We start from the raw sequence: 16,418 nt of genomic DNA on the forward strand, positions 1-16,418 counted from the left end.
AATCTAGTTCCCCCCGAACGCAGTCGCATTTGTGAAGGTTTGAAGCTCGTTTCATTCGTTTCAAATTTTTTGATGGAAAATTTTCAGTTTTCTAGTTGTTTAATAACTGGGCAGCATTTTTCATGCGCGCTCTGTTGAATTTGAAAACGTTCGAATTCGTCGTACCCCCTTTTTTCCCGTTTATCAGAATTTCAAAAAATGTACCGAATAATAAAATGCCCCTTCCTTAGACTTTTTTCCAGGAAAAGAGTGCCATGACATTAATTCAGAATATTGACGAGGCTTCTCAAATCCAAGAAAAATTTTTCGTTTCCCCGGAACTTTTTCCTGTGGATGACCGTAATTTGTTAAATGACTTGGGTCTCAACACGATATTGAAGCCAAGTGTACTGTAGAGAGAAAACTTGGGCTCTTCTTGTGATATTTTTGCAAAGCCTTGTGATTACTAATGGGGTTATTCAGGGAGTCGGTAAAAAAGGAAAAAAAACTCCGCGAAAACTCGGAGAGTGTTCCAATCTGGCTGAAACTTTGGGGAAAACTGGAGAAAACTATAGAAAACATCTGGAACTTCAGACAAATTTTCAAAGTTGATATTTTGACCCCAAACTTTGGCAAAATGTTTTCTATAGTTTTCTCCAGTTTTCCCCGAAGTTTCAGCCAGATTGGAACACTCTCCGAGTTTTCGCGGAGTTTTTTTTTCTTTTTTGCCGACTCCCTGAATAACCCCATAAGAAAAAATCGTGTCCTTGAATATTCAAATTGCCTCAAAAACTTCTTTTGCGCAGAATGGATGGTAACAATCCTCAGAATCAAGAGCAAAATCAAGATATTCCAAATACATCCAGGTAGGAACAAGGATTCTTGACAAACTTCGATTTTCATGTTACAGATCACCAGTCCAAAGAGTTCCGTCTGGCCGTGCTCCTAGTATCGTATCAAGCTGTTCGACGAGAATGACCCAAAGAAACTTTTCAAACTACTGGTCTGTGGAAACCTTTACTGTGCAGTTGGAACTTCACCAGCATGGAGAATATATGTTGGCTCCGTAAGATACAGTTATAAACTATAAACAATGGATGTTTGACCTCAGAAAATTCGGCGACAGTGATTACGAATTCGTTATGAAGCTTTTTCCAAACGGAAAAGACGAAGACACTGCTGGCTATTTGTCGCTATTCCTGCTGATCAACAGTGATTAAAATGATTATTTTTAGTGTATGATTATAGCTATGTTTCAGAATGCCCCAACCCTCGCCTTCGATTTCGCGTCAGTTTTACTGTTGAAACCGCTGATGGTTCCAGAAGCTGCCATCTGAACAAGAATTTGGTCACGATCAATCGCAGTGGGATAGTTACTGCCAGCAAGTTTTTCTCCTTGGATATAATCAAAGTGAGCTAAAAGAAATGCCATGAATCTTTAAAACTTTTCTAGAGTTCTCCCGGTGTGTACACCCCAAATGATGTTCTGACCATTGGTTGCCAGCTGACGATATTCGGAGAATCGCTCACATGGACCACAAATCAGTTCAGTCCATACTCAAGAAAACTTAACAAGTCTATGGCATCTATCTGCGGATCAGCTACTCCTGATAGGTCATCATCCAGAATCAGTAGTAGCACATATGAAGGTATGTGATCTGTAAGCTACACTAAACTATCCTTAATAGGCATAGGGTTCCATGACGCACTCGATACTGGAGCTTTCTCGGACTTCACAGTCGTCGCTTCTTGTGGCCGCGAATTTCCGACTCACATGGTTGTCCTTTCTGCTCGCTCGGACTACTTCAGAGCTCTTCTTCGGAACGAGAACACATTGGAATTCACTTCGAAGCGTGTGAAGTTTGAGGATATCTCTGCAGGAACTCTTGAAGTCGTTCTACGTCATCTTTACAAAATCAAAACGGAAATCAGTCCACTGGAGGAGGAACATCTGACAAGAGAGCTTGTTTCGGCAGTGGATAGGTTAGGAAAAAAAAGACGAATTTTGAATATATTAAATTTTCTTCATAGACTGATGATTCCCACGATGCGAGATGAAATTGCGGATATGATTGGTCGGAATGTGACAGCAGAAAATGTGGTAACCCGAATCAGCATGGCTGACGAGCTGAATCTTCAAGACACATATCATTGTCTCCTTGAACTGTTTGCTACTCATAAAAAAGAAGTACTGCAATCAGCGGTAAGAAGATCATCTACCAAAATGTATTCTACTCTCTATCACATTTAGCCGTATATCGAAATGAAGGAGGTCAATCCAAAACTGGCACTCAAGATTGTCGAAGATGCGTGGTCCAGTTACGATGACCCAGTTGGAACCCTTGATCGACGTATCATTGATCGAATCACCATCAACTGAGAGATCAATTCAATGTGTTAAAATTCGTGTGTTCACTCTGCCAAATCACTATTGTGCTTTATTATTTAGTTTTTTTTAACCGATCCTCTCTGATCGATCTCACCATCTCCAACCAGCCGAGGTTGTCTATGTGAATTATGTGTTTCTTACAAAAGAATTCATTTCGAACAATCAGTATTTATTAATGTATCTCGTTCATCATTTCGTTTAGTCTTGTTTTAAAAACCATGAATATGAATTTGTTCCTACAAATAGTTTTTCGTCTTTTCTATTTTAATCCGATTCCTAGATCCTCCGTGCACTTTATCCACAAAAACTGAAAGCAGCTTCATGTCGTCAATTGTGAGGTTGGTGAAAGAGAGAAGAGATTTCGAATGACCATGGATGTATTCTTTATCATCATGATATCCGATGGGCATTGACTTCATTTCATCAACTTGGAAGTGTCGGTTTATGGCGAAGATTCTGGAAATATTTGAATTTTACCAATAGAACATTCATGATCAATACATACCGACTCTTCTTTTTCTTATCAATTGAAAAAGTGATCGGAGGGATCGATATGCACGACGTCAACCATTCCTCCACACTTTCTGCATCATCGGAGCAATTTTCTTCTTGTAGATCATAAAATGTGTTCATAGCAAAACGAGATAGAATAAGAACCGGTTTGTGAGGAATCTGAAAACTCACAGTTTTTTAAACTTCTTTTCTGGGAATTTGTCTCACCCGTGTGCTCGAATCTCGGAGGATCGTGTAAATTGGTAAATGCGAATCAAATTTAGATAACTCTTTGACTAGACGCTCGACAAAGAAATAGTTATTATCAAAAGCAAACATATACCATTCGGCATGATGAGGGAGACGGCGACTGTGGAGAATCATTTTTCTGAAAATCGAAATTCTGAAGTTACTTGTATACCAAGCCTTCGCTGGCCCTGCCATAATTTATTATGAAATCAATATTTTTGAACCAACTAAATGAAATATAATAGAACAAGACGAGTACTCCAAAATGATACTTTTTGGAAAACTGATATGGTAGAACTCGACGAGTACTAAAATTGATACTATTTGAAAAACTGTATTTTGTCTATGAAGAAAGTTTTAGACGAAACGGATTAGCAACTTTATGGCTTATAACTTTGGTCATAGACAAGATACAGTTTTTCGAATAGTATCAATTTGTAGTACTCGTCAAGTTCTATCATATTTTTAATTGATCCTTAAACATTGATTGAAACTATGACAGGGCCCGGTTCACAAGGAATTTTAATATGAATATGGGTTAGCTGTTCCCAGTGGCTCGGACAAAAATTGTAATCTCCAGAAAATGCAATTGAACGAAAACTCACGAAAAATGGTGTATCAACCACGGTTCAGTTGGTTTTTGCCAATTTACATAATACTGTGGAATCACGAACAAGTCGTCCACTTTTTCGCACCAGCTCTTTTGACATAATCTTGTCTAGAAAATCTTCATGTTACATGAAAGTAGATTTTCTTTCTTACCAATTCTGGACCCGTTGATTGCAATGTTAAAAATAGAGACGTATTATGATATGATTTGAACTTCCTGAAACAAGAGATACTGTAATTCTGAGAGCTATAATTTCAAAATTTACTTTGATTCGTATTCTGCACTCCATGCAAGTTTCTCATTTCTCATTAGTCGTCCAACTCGAAACATCAATAAACCCAATAGAAATATTGACTTGGGCTCCATAGTTATCAACTTTCTAATTGCCCAGAAAGAAGCATAATTTAATGGACATGGGTAGATGTGGAAAAAATTTGGACGTATGAAACCAATGACCAATGATTTTCAGGGAATCAGAATTTGGCAGCAGACGCCAACAAAGAAGAAAAGATAGATGGAGAAACAAGAATATTGAGCGACGACGATTGAAGAAGAAATTGAGTGAAACTGGCGACAGCCACAGTAGCCGCGAAAGCGTCGCAACTTCCGATGGAACAGAACAGATAAGAGCCAATCGGTGTCGGGAGGAGATTTTTGGATTGCGATGCGAAAAACGGAGAGAGAGAGCGCGGAAAAATGAAAGGAAATGCAAAAAAGAACCGGTATGGGATTGAGGTACACATTCTTAAGAAGGCAGATGGAATGAAGAAGATGAGCGAAATGTGGAGTGATGACTGAAACAAGAATTGATAGATCTTTGAACCGACTTTCAGTAGAACAAAAAGTGTCCGATGACTATTTGAAAAAAAAATACATGGGAATATCAAACTAGACAATGATAAAATCATGTAAAATCATGTATTCTGAACGAAAGCGGTAGAGTTCTTTACAAAAGACATTGCGAACTCAAATCAATCATTCGGAATCTTCAAAACGACACTTCGAGAGCGCAATAAAAAACTTCCAAAAAAAGTTAGGTCATCTTTCCCATTAATGCTTTTCCCATTATTCAGGAATATAATTGGTTCTGAAGTTTTGACTTCCTAGAAAGAACGCTTTCCTACACATTAAAAATATAATAATCGAATAATATAGTCTTAAAATTTTATTAATCAATTTCTTTCACAACTGGAGTTGGGTTAGGGGTCTGATCCGTGTTAATGTTCCGTTTCAGCAGGAAGCTAATGAACTCTGATTCTGTAAATAAAGTGTACATCTTGTCGACATCATTCTTATAGATACTCAGATCAATCTGAAATTTCCACTTGTTTCGAATAGAACTCTGAAGAACTCTTACAGTTCCATCATGAAGCAGAAAAATTGGGCCCAGGTTCTCATGAAGATAGGGGTGTGAACCTTTGTTGAATTGATCCTTCTCTGGAAACTGATTCAGCATGAAGCCGCCAAGATTGGAAACCACTGCAGCAAGAGTGAATACTGGAAAAGAAGCAAAATTATTATTCAATTTTAAATCTATCTTACAATTAGGATAGTCCTTCATAACCACTGCTACTTGAACACCGTACAAATATGGCATCGTTCCTTTTGCCATTGCTAAACTCCAAGGGAGAATAGCGTTATCGTAGACTACACCATTGTATTTTACCGTATTCACCAAATAGTCAATGTCTTTAGAAATCAGATTCTGATTTTGCAAACAATCAGTCATCCAGGATTCTTTCACTATTATCACCCCATTGAAAATCCAAGAGAGCAGATTGAAATCATCAGACTCTAAAATCCCATTCTCATCTGTTTTCACGATACAATGAGTAGTAGTTGGAAGTGGTTCATGAGATGTCTGAAAAATAAATGAAACAGAATAAATAAGAAATTTTCAGAACATACAATAGATTCAAATTTGACCATGAACTTATAGGTGACTTTCTCCTCGGTCCGATCGTCAATGTAAATATGGAAAGATGTGGTTGGAAACGTATTCGGTACACCTAAACATTGACAAAGAAACGATGTATATCTTCATTCACATCCTTACGTTTTCCAAATTTCTTCTTTCGATACTTATTATAGATCATTTCGACTTTCTTGTACTTATCCACTTGTTCTTTCTCTTCTTCATTTTTGATTGTTGTATTCATCACTTTGATCATCTGCTCCGGAGTCTTGTTCTCAGCGTTCAAAAGTGTGCGATCAGCTCCATGTCGAATGAGAATATCCACCAGTTGATAGTGACCTCGTTTAGTTGCCACATGCAGGCCAGTATTTCCAAACTCTGAAAATGAAAACAGTATGCTCCGAATACTTATTATTGCACTAACTGTTATAAACATTGATATAGGCTCCCGATTTGACAGCTGCAAGTAGATTTTGAGAGTTTACTTCTCGTACTGCATCACATATGACATTCTTTGTTATATCCACTCTGTCCAGGAACAGCTAAAAATGAATATATCCCCTAAACCTTTGGAATTAGAAACTTACAGAATATCTCCATCTTTTCTCAAAATCTTCCTGTTTTCCAAAATAATACAAATACAGTTTCTTGTATCTCTCTTTTCCATTTTTCGTCAAACCGTAAATTAAAATGAATCCGATACCAAGAAGAATGACAACGACTACACAACCGATGATAGTATTAAATGGATCAGAAATTCTGTAAAAACCAAGATATTTAAAAATATTGTCCAAAAAAGAGCTTACATTCGTGTGACACCTGCTGTTGGTTTCACTTCCAAATCAAACAGCTCATCAAAAAAGTCTCTCAAGTTCGAAAGACTGAGCGATGCAGCATTTAAATCTCCTTTGTGAGATGCAAAATTCAGATCCAAATCCTTTAGTTCTTTCAGTTCATTGGCTTCAGATGCATATCCAGATTTTTTCAATTCACTATAAGCAAACCCAAAAACGTTTGGAATTCCTTGAACTTTCAAAGCTGTCTCGAACACAGATCCCATCCTTAACAGATCTTTTCCTTTAAGATCTTCAGCTGATTTTTCCAGGGAATCAATTTCCTTGACTAACATATTGATACTTGGATTCCTATTTTGGAAAAACTTTAAAACGTCCATCGGTGGGTCAGATGCCATTATCACTTTGGTTGTGGTGTCATTGTACTCCATCACTCGTTTTAAATTATCACTTAATCGTAAAACTTCAGTCATATGTTGAATAACACGCATTCCACTACCCAAACTGTGTGCCAGCGAGGAAGAGTTCCTCAGCTGTAAAACGGTTTTCACTGATTCTACTGAGTCATATTTCTTCTCCAGCTGTTCCACAAAGTTCGCCAAACTCAGAAGTTGATTTCTCACTTTAAGAATAGTTTGGAGTACATTTTGAATCGTAGAATAGTTAGATTCTTTGACAAACTTAAACGCATACTCTAGAGCAGTGGTTAGTGTTATCAAAATCTGTACATCCAATTCTTTTTTGTTTTTTAAACAATCTTGTTTCCCGGCAACATCCCACTCTTCAACAAGATCTTTTACTCCGTAGTCTAGCTTGGTATTTCCACTGTTTACCATCATTGCGTTCGTTATCATTGCAGCTTGCAACACTTGCAGACTTTCAAATCTTCCAACGAATTGCTTGAAAGAATCGTAGTTCGGAAGAGTTTTGATGGTATGAATGTATTTCTCATTTTTATAATCCATTTTTGTAGTTTTTAACTGCTCCAGAACTTGCTTTACATTGGGGTTTGTTTCCTTTAAAGTCTCATCAACCCATGTTACCATTCCGGTAACTGACTTAATCACTAGATTCAATTTTTTGTAAGTCTCTTCTATTTCTAGATACTTGCTCATGTTGTTACTCGGTGTATTTTGCGGATGGTAAAACTTTGAAAACTTTATCATATTGACTTTCGGAATAAGAACTAAATTGTGGAATCAATCTAAAGAAATTTCTAAAATCAGAAAGTGTACTTTCTTGAATGGTTTCTTCAAAAGACTTCCATACACTTTCCAGCGCATTCATGTTCGAAGCAAACTCATTGAACGGTTTCAAGGCTGTCTTTATCTTGTCAACCGGTTTTCCTTTTGCTATTGCGTTTTTGAACCATTTACTGTCCACGTCTTCCGAAACTTTTGAGAGATCTGCCATATTCACAAAACCAGCTGTAAATACAGGATGTTCAATTGATTTCGAACTTGACATGTATTCGACCAATCCTTGTACTCTTTTTATCATTTTTCTATAACCCATTATTTTATCCCCACTCCAAGTTTTCACCACTGACTTGAATAGTTTGTAGACTACATTATATCCTGGTATTGCAGTTGGACTTGCTAGAGAATTGTTCCGAAACAGCTCGAGATTATTTTTTGAATCCCAAATCGATTCAATATTCTTTTTTTTGATTTCGTATTCAAAAAGTTTCTCATGGTATTTTATAATGCTCGTAGCACAGTCTTGTAGTTCAGGAATTACTTTAATAAAGTTTTTAACCATGTTCTCTCTTTCCGAATCTTCCATCGGGTGATTGTTCATTGCTCTCGAGAAACCAACTGTTGAATTTATTACTTCATTTTCACATGCCCTTCCATGGCTCGTTAGATTTTTTGCTACTTCTAGAAACTTTTCTGCAGACATCTCTTTCAGTTTTGGAATCGATGCGAAAATTGTCCACGTCATCATAGCACTGAATGGGAAGAATTTTTCGAGATCCTTCTCGTGGAAATTTTGTAAAGCTGATTTACTTTCTGTGTTTAATTTTTCCAAATCAGGAAGGACTTTATCTATGTCCAAGCTCATTATTTCTGTCAAATTACCAGCGTTTATCTTGAGCAATTCGCTAGTCACATTTATCGTGTCGATGGTATCTTGAAGAGCTGCCGACGTAAGAGAAATCGCATTTGTAATACGAGTCAGAATTGCAAGATCCTCGTAAATAAGTTCGAGATTTATAGAACCTAAAATTATATTTTTTTCGGTGACGATGTGTTTCAGATTGTACCTTTTGAGTTTTGTGTTCCTGCATTCTGTAGGCACCAGAACAATGAAAAAATGTTGGCGATGTAGAACCTCATGAAGACTTTCGAGCGTCTGAATTATTCCAATTTTCAAGAATTATCAGAAACAAAAACTCACAAAGTTTGGATTCTATTATCTGCCAAATTTAGAGTCGAAAAAGTAATCTCTTGAAAATGGTTTGATTTGGAAAGAGGTTTAGAGTGAACAGTTGCCACGAGGATTCAAACCAAATTGAAATTAGACATGAATAACTTTTCACGCACTCCTAGTCACCTGGCATTAGGTCTCTGTGTCCGAAAGTCCCACAGCGACAACTACCGTAACGAAAAAACACTTTCACTTTCTTGTTTTCATTGTTTTTCATAGTTTCATGTTATTCTTCTCAAAATTGTTCGGAAAATATAAAGGGACACAAGGAAACAAAAAGGGATACAAACAAACGATTTAAGAGTATAACAATCTTGGATATATCAATTCTGAGGTGCTACGGTTAAGAGGTATAAAGTTTCAAGAATTTCGGAGTACGAAATTGAATTTGGGGGGAATATTCAAAAATGAAAAGGATTACAGTACTGAGAAATATTCGAAAATTAAAGGATTACTGTAGGGGGGGGGGGAATATTCAAAAATGAAAAGGATTACTGTACTGAGAAATATTCGAAAATTAAAGGATTACTGTAAGGAAAAACATTCGAACACTTGAAGGATTACTGTAGGGGGAAAATATTCGAATGCCTTAGTGACGCTATGACCGCCGATGTTTATTGTAATTTGTTTATTGATCAGGTGTAATAAAACATTATAGGGCAAGGGCAAGACGTGAAAGACTCAGTAAATGCCCCTGACGAGGCCGATCTGAGTAGGGGAGGGAAAACGGGATAATTTAGATATATGACACAGGAAAACTGTAACCGGTAGAAGAAGAGAAAATAGAGGAGCAAATATATCAATAACGAGTAATACTAGAAGAAATTAAAGATTCAAACTCGGAAAGTAGGAGAAATCGGGTAACTGGGGAAGTGATGGCGTTCCACAGGGGAACAATTGAAGAAAAATAGTCAGAGGAGTAGGGCTGAACATTAATTAAGTTCGTAGGGCGACGAGGGGAGGAGGAATATTTGACATGTGCGCTTAGGTTAGGAAAGTAGGCGGAGCCATTTAAAAATTTATAGAGAAGAATTAGTTGAGCTTTTAGCCTACGATGTCGAATGGAGAACATATTGAGGATAGAGACCATCAGAATAGGAACTGTTCTAGATATTACAACGCTGGAGAATACTCTTGGAGAAAAATCTTAAGGGAGATTCTAGTTTAAGAGCAAGGCGAGAAGAGGGTGGTGGGGAATAAACTACAGAACAATATTCAATAAGCGGGAGAACATAGCATTTGAAAAGATGAATGTAGAATTCTGGAGACTTAGATCTAAATAACTTTAAGAGTTGTTTGGAACGGAGAAGAGCTAAGGATGAGACTTTGTTGATATGAGCTGAGAACTTGAGAGAGGGATCAGTAATGAGACCCAAGTCCCGGACAGATGAGGAGGAAGTAAGAGCGATACCAGCAATATTAAGCGGATGAGAAGGGTTATGGGAACCTAGGCGAAGGAGGGCAGTTTTAGAGTGCGAGGGCAGTTTTAGAGTGCGTTTCTCTTCCACATCTCCGCTTTTTTGTATCAGAATAATAACGGAAGATAGAATTTCAAATAAGAATTTATCAAATCAAACAGTTTATTAATCATCTCCTTCGACAAGTATAGGAAGTAGTTTTGAACGAGTATCGATGTTAGTTTCTCGCTTGAGCATGAACATGAGAAACTCTTTTTCGGTAAACAGGGAGAACATCTTGTCCGGATCGTTTTTGTAAAATGATAAGTCAGTCTGAAATTATAATATCTCACAATTATTTTGGTTTGAACTCCTGCTTACATTTCCATCGTGAAGAATGAAAATAGGACCATGATTTTTATGATGGTATGGATGAGATCCTTTGTTATAGCTCCCTTTTTCCGGAAACGTGTCCAATACAACGCCTCCTTGAATGATCACAATCGAAGCCAGCGTAAGTACTTAAAAATAAGACCCAATATTTTGGAATCTACCATCAGGATTGAACTTTCCATCTCGGGCGAATTTCACCCGTCCGACCCGCCCGTCGCCCTATTTTTCAAAAAGGGCCGGAATTAAATGACGTTTATTTTTACAAAAAGAAAAAAGAAAAAAAATTGTTCAATCTATCGATGAAATATCGATAAAATAATAAGAAAAACATTTAATCAGCGTGACACAATTGAGTTGGCCCACGAAAACGGGCGTATAGGACGGGTGTAGGGCGGCCCGTTATTAGGGCGGGTGTAGGGCGTTTTCGGGCGGCCCGCCCGAAATGGAAAGCTTAATCAGGATAATCTCACAGTTTGGGCATTCCTTCATCACAATCACCACATGAACACCATACAAATATGGAATTGTTCCTTTTGCCATTGCATTCGACCATTGGATTACTGTATCATAAACCGTTCCACTGTATTTCACCTTTTCCACCAAAAAGTTCGAATCTTTAGAAATCAATTTCTTATCTCGAATACATTCGGTCATCCATGCATCTTTTACAATTATGATTCCAGAGAAAATCCAAGCCAGAATATTCATGTCGTCTGTCTCCAACATTTCATTTTCTCCAGTTTTGATTATGCAATGAGTGGTAGTAGGCATCACTTCATCCGAAGTCTGAAAACAGTATTATTTCATAGAACAGCTCTTCAAGATAGTTACAATTGATTGGAAACAGGCGGTAAACTCATTGGTGATCCTGTCATCTGTACGAAGATCAATGAAAATGTGGAAGGAGCTGGTTGGAAGTTCCATTGGTACCCCTGAGAATCATTTCATTTTTTTTTCTTCAATTTTCGTGTCACTCACTTTGTTTAAACTTCCGATTCCGATATTTATTGTAGATTTGTTCAATCTTCACATATCTATATATTTTTTCAGGCTCCGTTGTCTGATAGTTTTCTGGAATCATTTGCTCTGGGGTCTTATTCTGGGCGTTCAAGAAAGTCCGGTCAGCTCCATTTTTTATAAGAATTTCCACTAGATCACTGTAACCTCTTCTAGTTGCTACGTGGAGTGAAGTGTTTCCAAACTCTGGAAAAAATGAATTAGCTCAATTAAGATAAAATTCATGACATACTGTTGCAAACATTAACGTATGCCCCTCGTTTGACAGCGTTGAGCAAATTAACCGAGTTGATCTCTCGAACCGCGTCAATGAGCACATTTTTCCCATCCGATCTATCCAGGAATAACTGAAAATTAACAAAGTTTACTACAGTGCGTGTAATAAGGATAACAACCCCAGAAGCCAAATTTTCATAACTCTAGCACTTTCCGTACCGGTCCACCGTCCAAAAGTCATTTTTTAGGCCGTGTAATAAGGATAGGACCACCTAGCATTTTTGAAGCGATACCCATTTTTTCGACTATTTTTCTTTTTGTATCACATTTATTTGTACTGGGTTTATTGTTTTTCATAGTTTTATTTCTCAATCCACCTTATTTATCAAAAGTTCGGTCTTTTTTTTTTGGATAAAGAAGAACTCTTCTTAACAAAATTCAAGTTTCTTAACAAAACTGGAAAATTCAGCGAAAAAAAAGACAATAACGAAGAGAAAAAATTAATAACTTGTTTCTCCTCCATTCTTCTGGACGACTTCGAACAATCTGTTGAGCATACTGGCCACGAGAGCTCTCAACTCCGCCGCTGTGAAAGCGTTCCACTCGGCTTGCAGGATGTCCTTGAGCTGTTGAACCGTAAAGTGGAACTTAGACGGCCCGAACGGCAATAGAAGTTACTGGAGAGACCTCCGAAAGGACCCTCTACTCTTCTCTCGAAGGAACTTTGGAGGCGGATCCTTGATGGTGTGGGGAGGATTCTGCAACGGACGAAAGATGAAGTTACAGTTCATCACAACAAAAGAGACGTCCGTTACTTCCACACGGGATTGGTTGAAGGCACAAAAAATCACGGATCTCGAGTGGCCAGCAGTCAGCCCAGACCTCAATCCAATTGAAAATTTATGGGGACTGCTGGTTCGACGCGTTTACAAGCACGGAAGACAGTTCAACACGGTTCAACAGCTCAAGGACATCCTGCAAGCCGAGTGGAACGCTTTCACAGCGGTGGAGTTGAGAGCTCTCGTGGCCAGTATGCCCAACAGACTGTTCGAAGTCGTCCAGAAGAATGGGGGAGAAACAAGTTATTAATTTTTTCTCTTCGTTATTGTCTATTTTTTCGCTGAATTTTCCAGTTTTGTTAATAAACTTGAATTTTGTTAAGAAGTGTTCTTCTTTATCCAAAAAAAATGACCGAATTTTTGATAAATAAGGTGGATTGAGAAATAAAACTATGAAAAACAATAAACCCAGTACAAATAAATGTGATACAAAAAGAAAAATAGTCGAAAAAATGGGTATCGCTTCAAAAATGCTAGGTGGTCCTATCCTTATTACACGGCCTAAAAAACGACTTTTGGACGGTGGACCGGTACGGAAAGTGCTAGAGTTATGAAAATTTGGCTTTTGGGGTTGTTTTTTATTTTGAATCGAATGGCATTCATAGAATTTTGATATCTCTCTTACTTTTTTCTGAAAAGTCAAAATCAAGGGGGGTCCTATCCTTATTACACGCACTGTAATACTTTTACTAAAAACCAAAGTACTAACTGAGTATCTCCATCGTTTTTCGTAATCTTGTTGTTTTCCAAAATAGTAAATGTAGAGCCTTCTGTAAGATTTTCTACCAGACGATGTGAATCCATACGCAACCAGAGCTCCAATTACTAGAACCAAAAGAACTGAAATGCACACTATTATGATAAGTGTAGGAGAAGATGATTGATTAATCGTGACAATTCTGTAATTATTTGAAATGAAATGAAGGATTCAAAATATGACACTCACGAATTTTTTGGACTCAAACCAAACAGGTCATCGAAAAACTCCTTAATCGGGTCCAAACTCAACAAAGCTGCACTTAGCTCTCCTTTATGAGAAGAGAATTCCAGATCCAAGTGTTTCAATTTCTCGGAATTTTGAAAAGCTATTTGATAATCCGTATTCATATGTTCCAACTGCTCGCTGATGTATGGGAAAACTTCTGGAATCCCTTGAACCTTTGCAGCGTTGTCGAATATTTTCCCAATTTCCACCAGGTCTTGTTTCTGATATTTAGCTGCAGATGAATCCAAAATTTTGAGATCATTTATCATTTTTCGAATTTTCGAGCTAGAACCTTCCCAGAACTGTTGAACGTGTTGAGCCGGATTTTTCGATTTTATAACGCTGTTCACTGTTTCTCCATAATTGGTTGAGTCCAGAAGGGTGTCTTGTAACTTCAAAGCTTCTATCATTTCCTTCAAAATTCTCATACCATTTCCCAGATGATTTGATAGTTTTACAGAATCTTTCAATTTGAGTAGTGGACTTTTTTGTTTTGAAACATCTCGTTGTCGTCTTGAAGCAATCCCTTTTACGAATTTCTCCGTATCAAGTAGTGCAATTCTCAACTCTGCGAATTCGCTCAAAACATTTTTGAGAACATGATATGTATCATTTTCTAGAAGATCCGTAATCTTCTCCATGTACACTACTGTTATGTTTAATCTATTTGCATCGAATTTATAGTTTCGAAGACATGAGGAAGTTTCATAAATACCAGAACTAATTCCAATGTTTTGAATGCTGATATTCACAGAATTACTCTCCTTGCGAAACCTCAGATATGTGTCTTGTAGCATTTTCAACCTCTGAAACATCTTAAACACTTGTTCTGCTGTATCCCAATTGGTTAATTCGTTAATCTCGTCTCTTAGGTCTGAAGAACTCTTTTTGTCCGTCTCCACCTCTTCAAACTCATCGAGAAAAATAGACAATGCAGAAGAAGTAAATATGAGATCTGTCATTTCGACTGACAAAACAGAAATTGCTTCCATAGACTCTATAAACGAATTCAGCGTACTGTAGCCTGACTTGAAGGACGTGATATCAGCATCGTAAGAATGACCCTTGAATCTCTTGAAACAATCCGTAAAGAAAGTTTCAGTGTCCTTGAAAAATTGTGGATCCATTTTCTCGTAGTCGTAATTTTCTACAAAATTTAATTTTTTAGCTATGCTTGATAATTTCTTCTCTGCTTTGACGAATCCATTCTGGAAAAAACTCCAATTCCGTTCCACCACTTTCATTTTATCCGCGAATTGACTGAAAGGAACCAGAGCAGCTTCGAGATCTTTGGTGCTTTTTCCCATCGATATTTTTTGTTTGAACCAATCACTTTTCAGATCATCTGTCACACGTGACATATCTTCTTTTTCTGGGAATCCAGCTGTTAGATGATAATGATGTGAGTGATGTGTATGGTCGTGGATCAACGAGTTTTTCAAAGCTTTACTGGTTTTTTCTATCATACGAGCAACTTTTGTTTTCTCTCTGTTCTTAACTACACTTAAGATCTCCAGAAAAATTTTTTGGAACTTATTCAGGCGCGTGGATAAGGTCATTACAGCGTTTGGTTTGCTCAATTCGAGCACTAGGTCCAGAATTTCTTTCATACCTACGATTGAAGAAAGATCGGTTGTAGTTCTGTTGATTGTTTCCTTGTATCCCGATACAGTTTGTACGCAGTTTTCGATCTCTTGTTTTGAGCTTTTTATTTTCTTTATTATCGCCAAATCAGCTGTTCCTCCTTTTGTGTTTCCCTGCATGAAATTAGAAAAATCCGACAAATTGGTCAACAAGTCCTTGTCACAAGTCACCATAGTGGTTGTATTAGCCATTGCTTTTTCTACTATATCTTTAGAATTCAAATCTTTCTCATAATTGAATTTATCAGCAGTTAGATCCACCAGCATTTCCGCAAAGTCCTTCAGTTTATTCAGTTCCTCGATTGAAATTGTTTGACCAATGGAACCCATAATTTGTTTTCTAGTTTCAAATAATCCATCGAGAGTTTCAATAAGAAAAGAAGGGTCGATTTTCATCAATTCCGAAAAATTACCATTGTGCACCTGTAGAAGTTCTGTGATGACGTCACGGACTTTAACGGACTTCTGTAGAGCCGCCGATTCCAGAGCAATTGCGTTAGTGACACGAGATAAGATTGACAAGTCATCATATAACAGTTTCAACGAGTTGGCTTCTGGAAAGTGAAGCATGTGCAATCTAGAGCTGTTCCACTGTTGCAAACCTGCTCCAAGTGCATTCTGCCCTGAACCCAATATCAGAAGAAACAACGTTGATAATTGTGGAAACCGCATGCGAATCTCGTTTTTCTTTTACTTCTGAACACGTCCCAGTTGATTTATCAGCTGTCTGAATAGAGGTTTTGGTGTTGGTAGGAAGAAGGGAACTTACCTTCGGAACACTTTCCGTCACAGAAAACAATGTACAACGTATTGTAGAGTTGTCAATAGCAGAACAAGGAGAGGGGAGGTCAAAGAAAAAAGGATTCCACGAGGAAGCAAAGAGGGAGAGGGTGACTGGGTGGCAGTGGAGTTGTCAACTTTCACGGAACTTTGTTAAAGTCACAAATAGGTTTTGTAGGCACTATAAGATGACGGGTACTGTAAGCAAGGACCTATTATAAAAGTGGTTATAACTTCTGCCCCTTCACTATATTTCAATTCGAAATTTTCAAATTTCATTTAGGACAAAA

The 16,418-nt window shown here is 37.6% G+C and overlaps 3 protein-coding genes across 3 annotated transcripts; 1 reads left to right on the forward strand and 2 right to left on the reverse strand.

Moving 5' to 3' along the window:
• Positions 1–786: 786 nt before the first annotated feature.
• Positions 787–2,359, forward strand: Cbr-bath-41 (the record flags this gene model as incomplete). Its single annotated transcript, XM_045244035.1, has 8 exons — positions 787–845; positions 890–1,045; positions 1,091–1,191; positions 1,239–1,390; positions 1,433–1,628; positions 1,668–1,962; positions 2,011–2,182; positions 2,231–2,359. 8 exons carry the CDS (start codon positions 787–789, stop codon positions 2,357–2,359), a joined length of 1,260 nt encoding a protein of 419 aa, XP_045096004.1.
• A 245-nt stretch (positions 2,360–2,604) lies between these two features.
• On the reverse strand, positions 2,605–3,244 carry CBG16569 (the record flags this gene model as incomplete). The annotated part of the gene is made up of 3 exons (XM_002641837.2): positions 2,605–2,824; positions 2,874–3,040; positions 3,089–3,244. 3 exons carry the CDS (start codon positions 3,242–3,244, stop codon positions 2,605–2,607), a joined length of 543 nt encoding a protein of 180 aa, XP_002641883.2.
• Positions 3,245–4,887: 1,643 nt separating this feature from the next.
• On the reverse strand, positions 4,888–15,918 carry CBG16570 (the record flags this gene model as incomplete). The annotated part of the gene is made up of 16 exons (XM_045244036.1): positions 4,888–5,031; positions 5,077–5,580; positions 5,628–5,728; positions 5,776–6,012; positions 6,059–6,176; positions 6,222–6,393; positions 6,441–7,614; positions 7,664–8,783; positions 10,445–10,588; positions 10,637–10,776; positions 11,119–11,434; positions 11,480–11,580; positions 11,627–11,851; positions 11,898–12,012; positions 13,430–13,619; positions 13,667–15,918. The coding sequence occupies 16 exons, from the start codon at positions 15,916–15,918 to the stop codon at positions 4,888–4,890; spliced, it is 7,053 nt and encodes a 2,350-aa protein (XP_045100812.1).
• Between the last annotated feature and the right edge of the window lie 500 nt (positions 15,919–16,418).

This window comes from Caenorhabditis briggsae (assembly GCF_000004555.2).
Source record: "Caenorhabditis briggsae complete genome, chrIII, whole genome shotgun sequence".
Classification (NCBI taxonomy): domain Eukaryota; kingdom Metazoa; phylum Nematoda; class Chromadorea; order Rhabditida; family Rhabditidae; genus Caenorhabditis; species Caenorhabditis briggsae.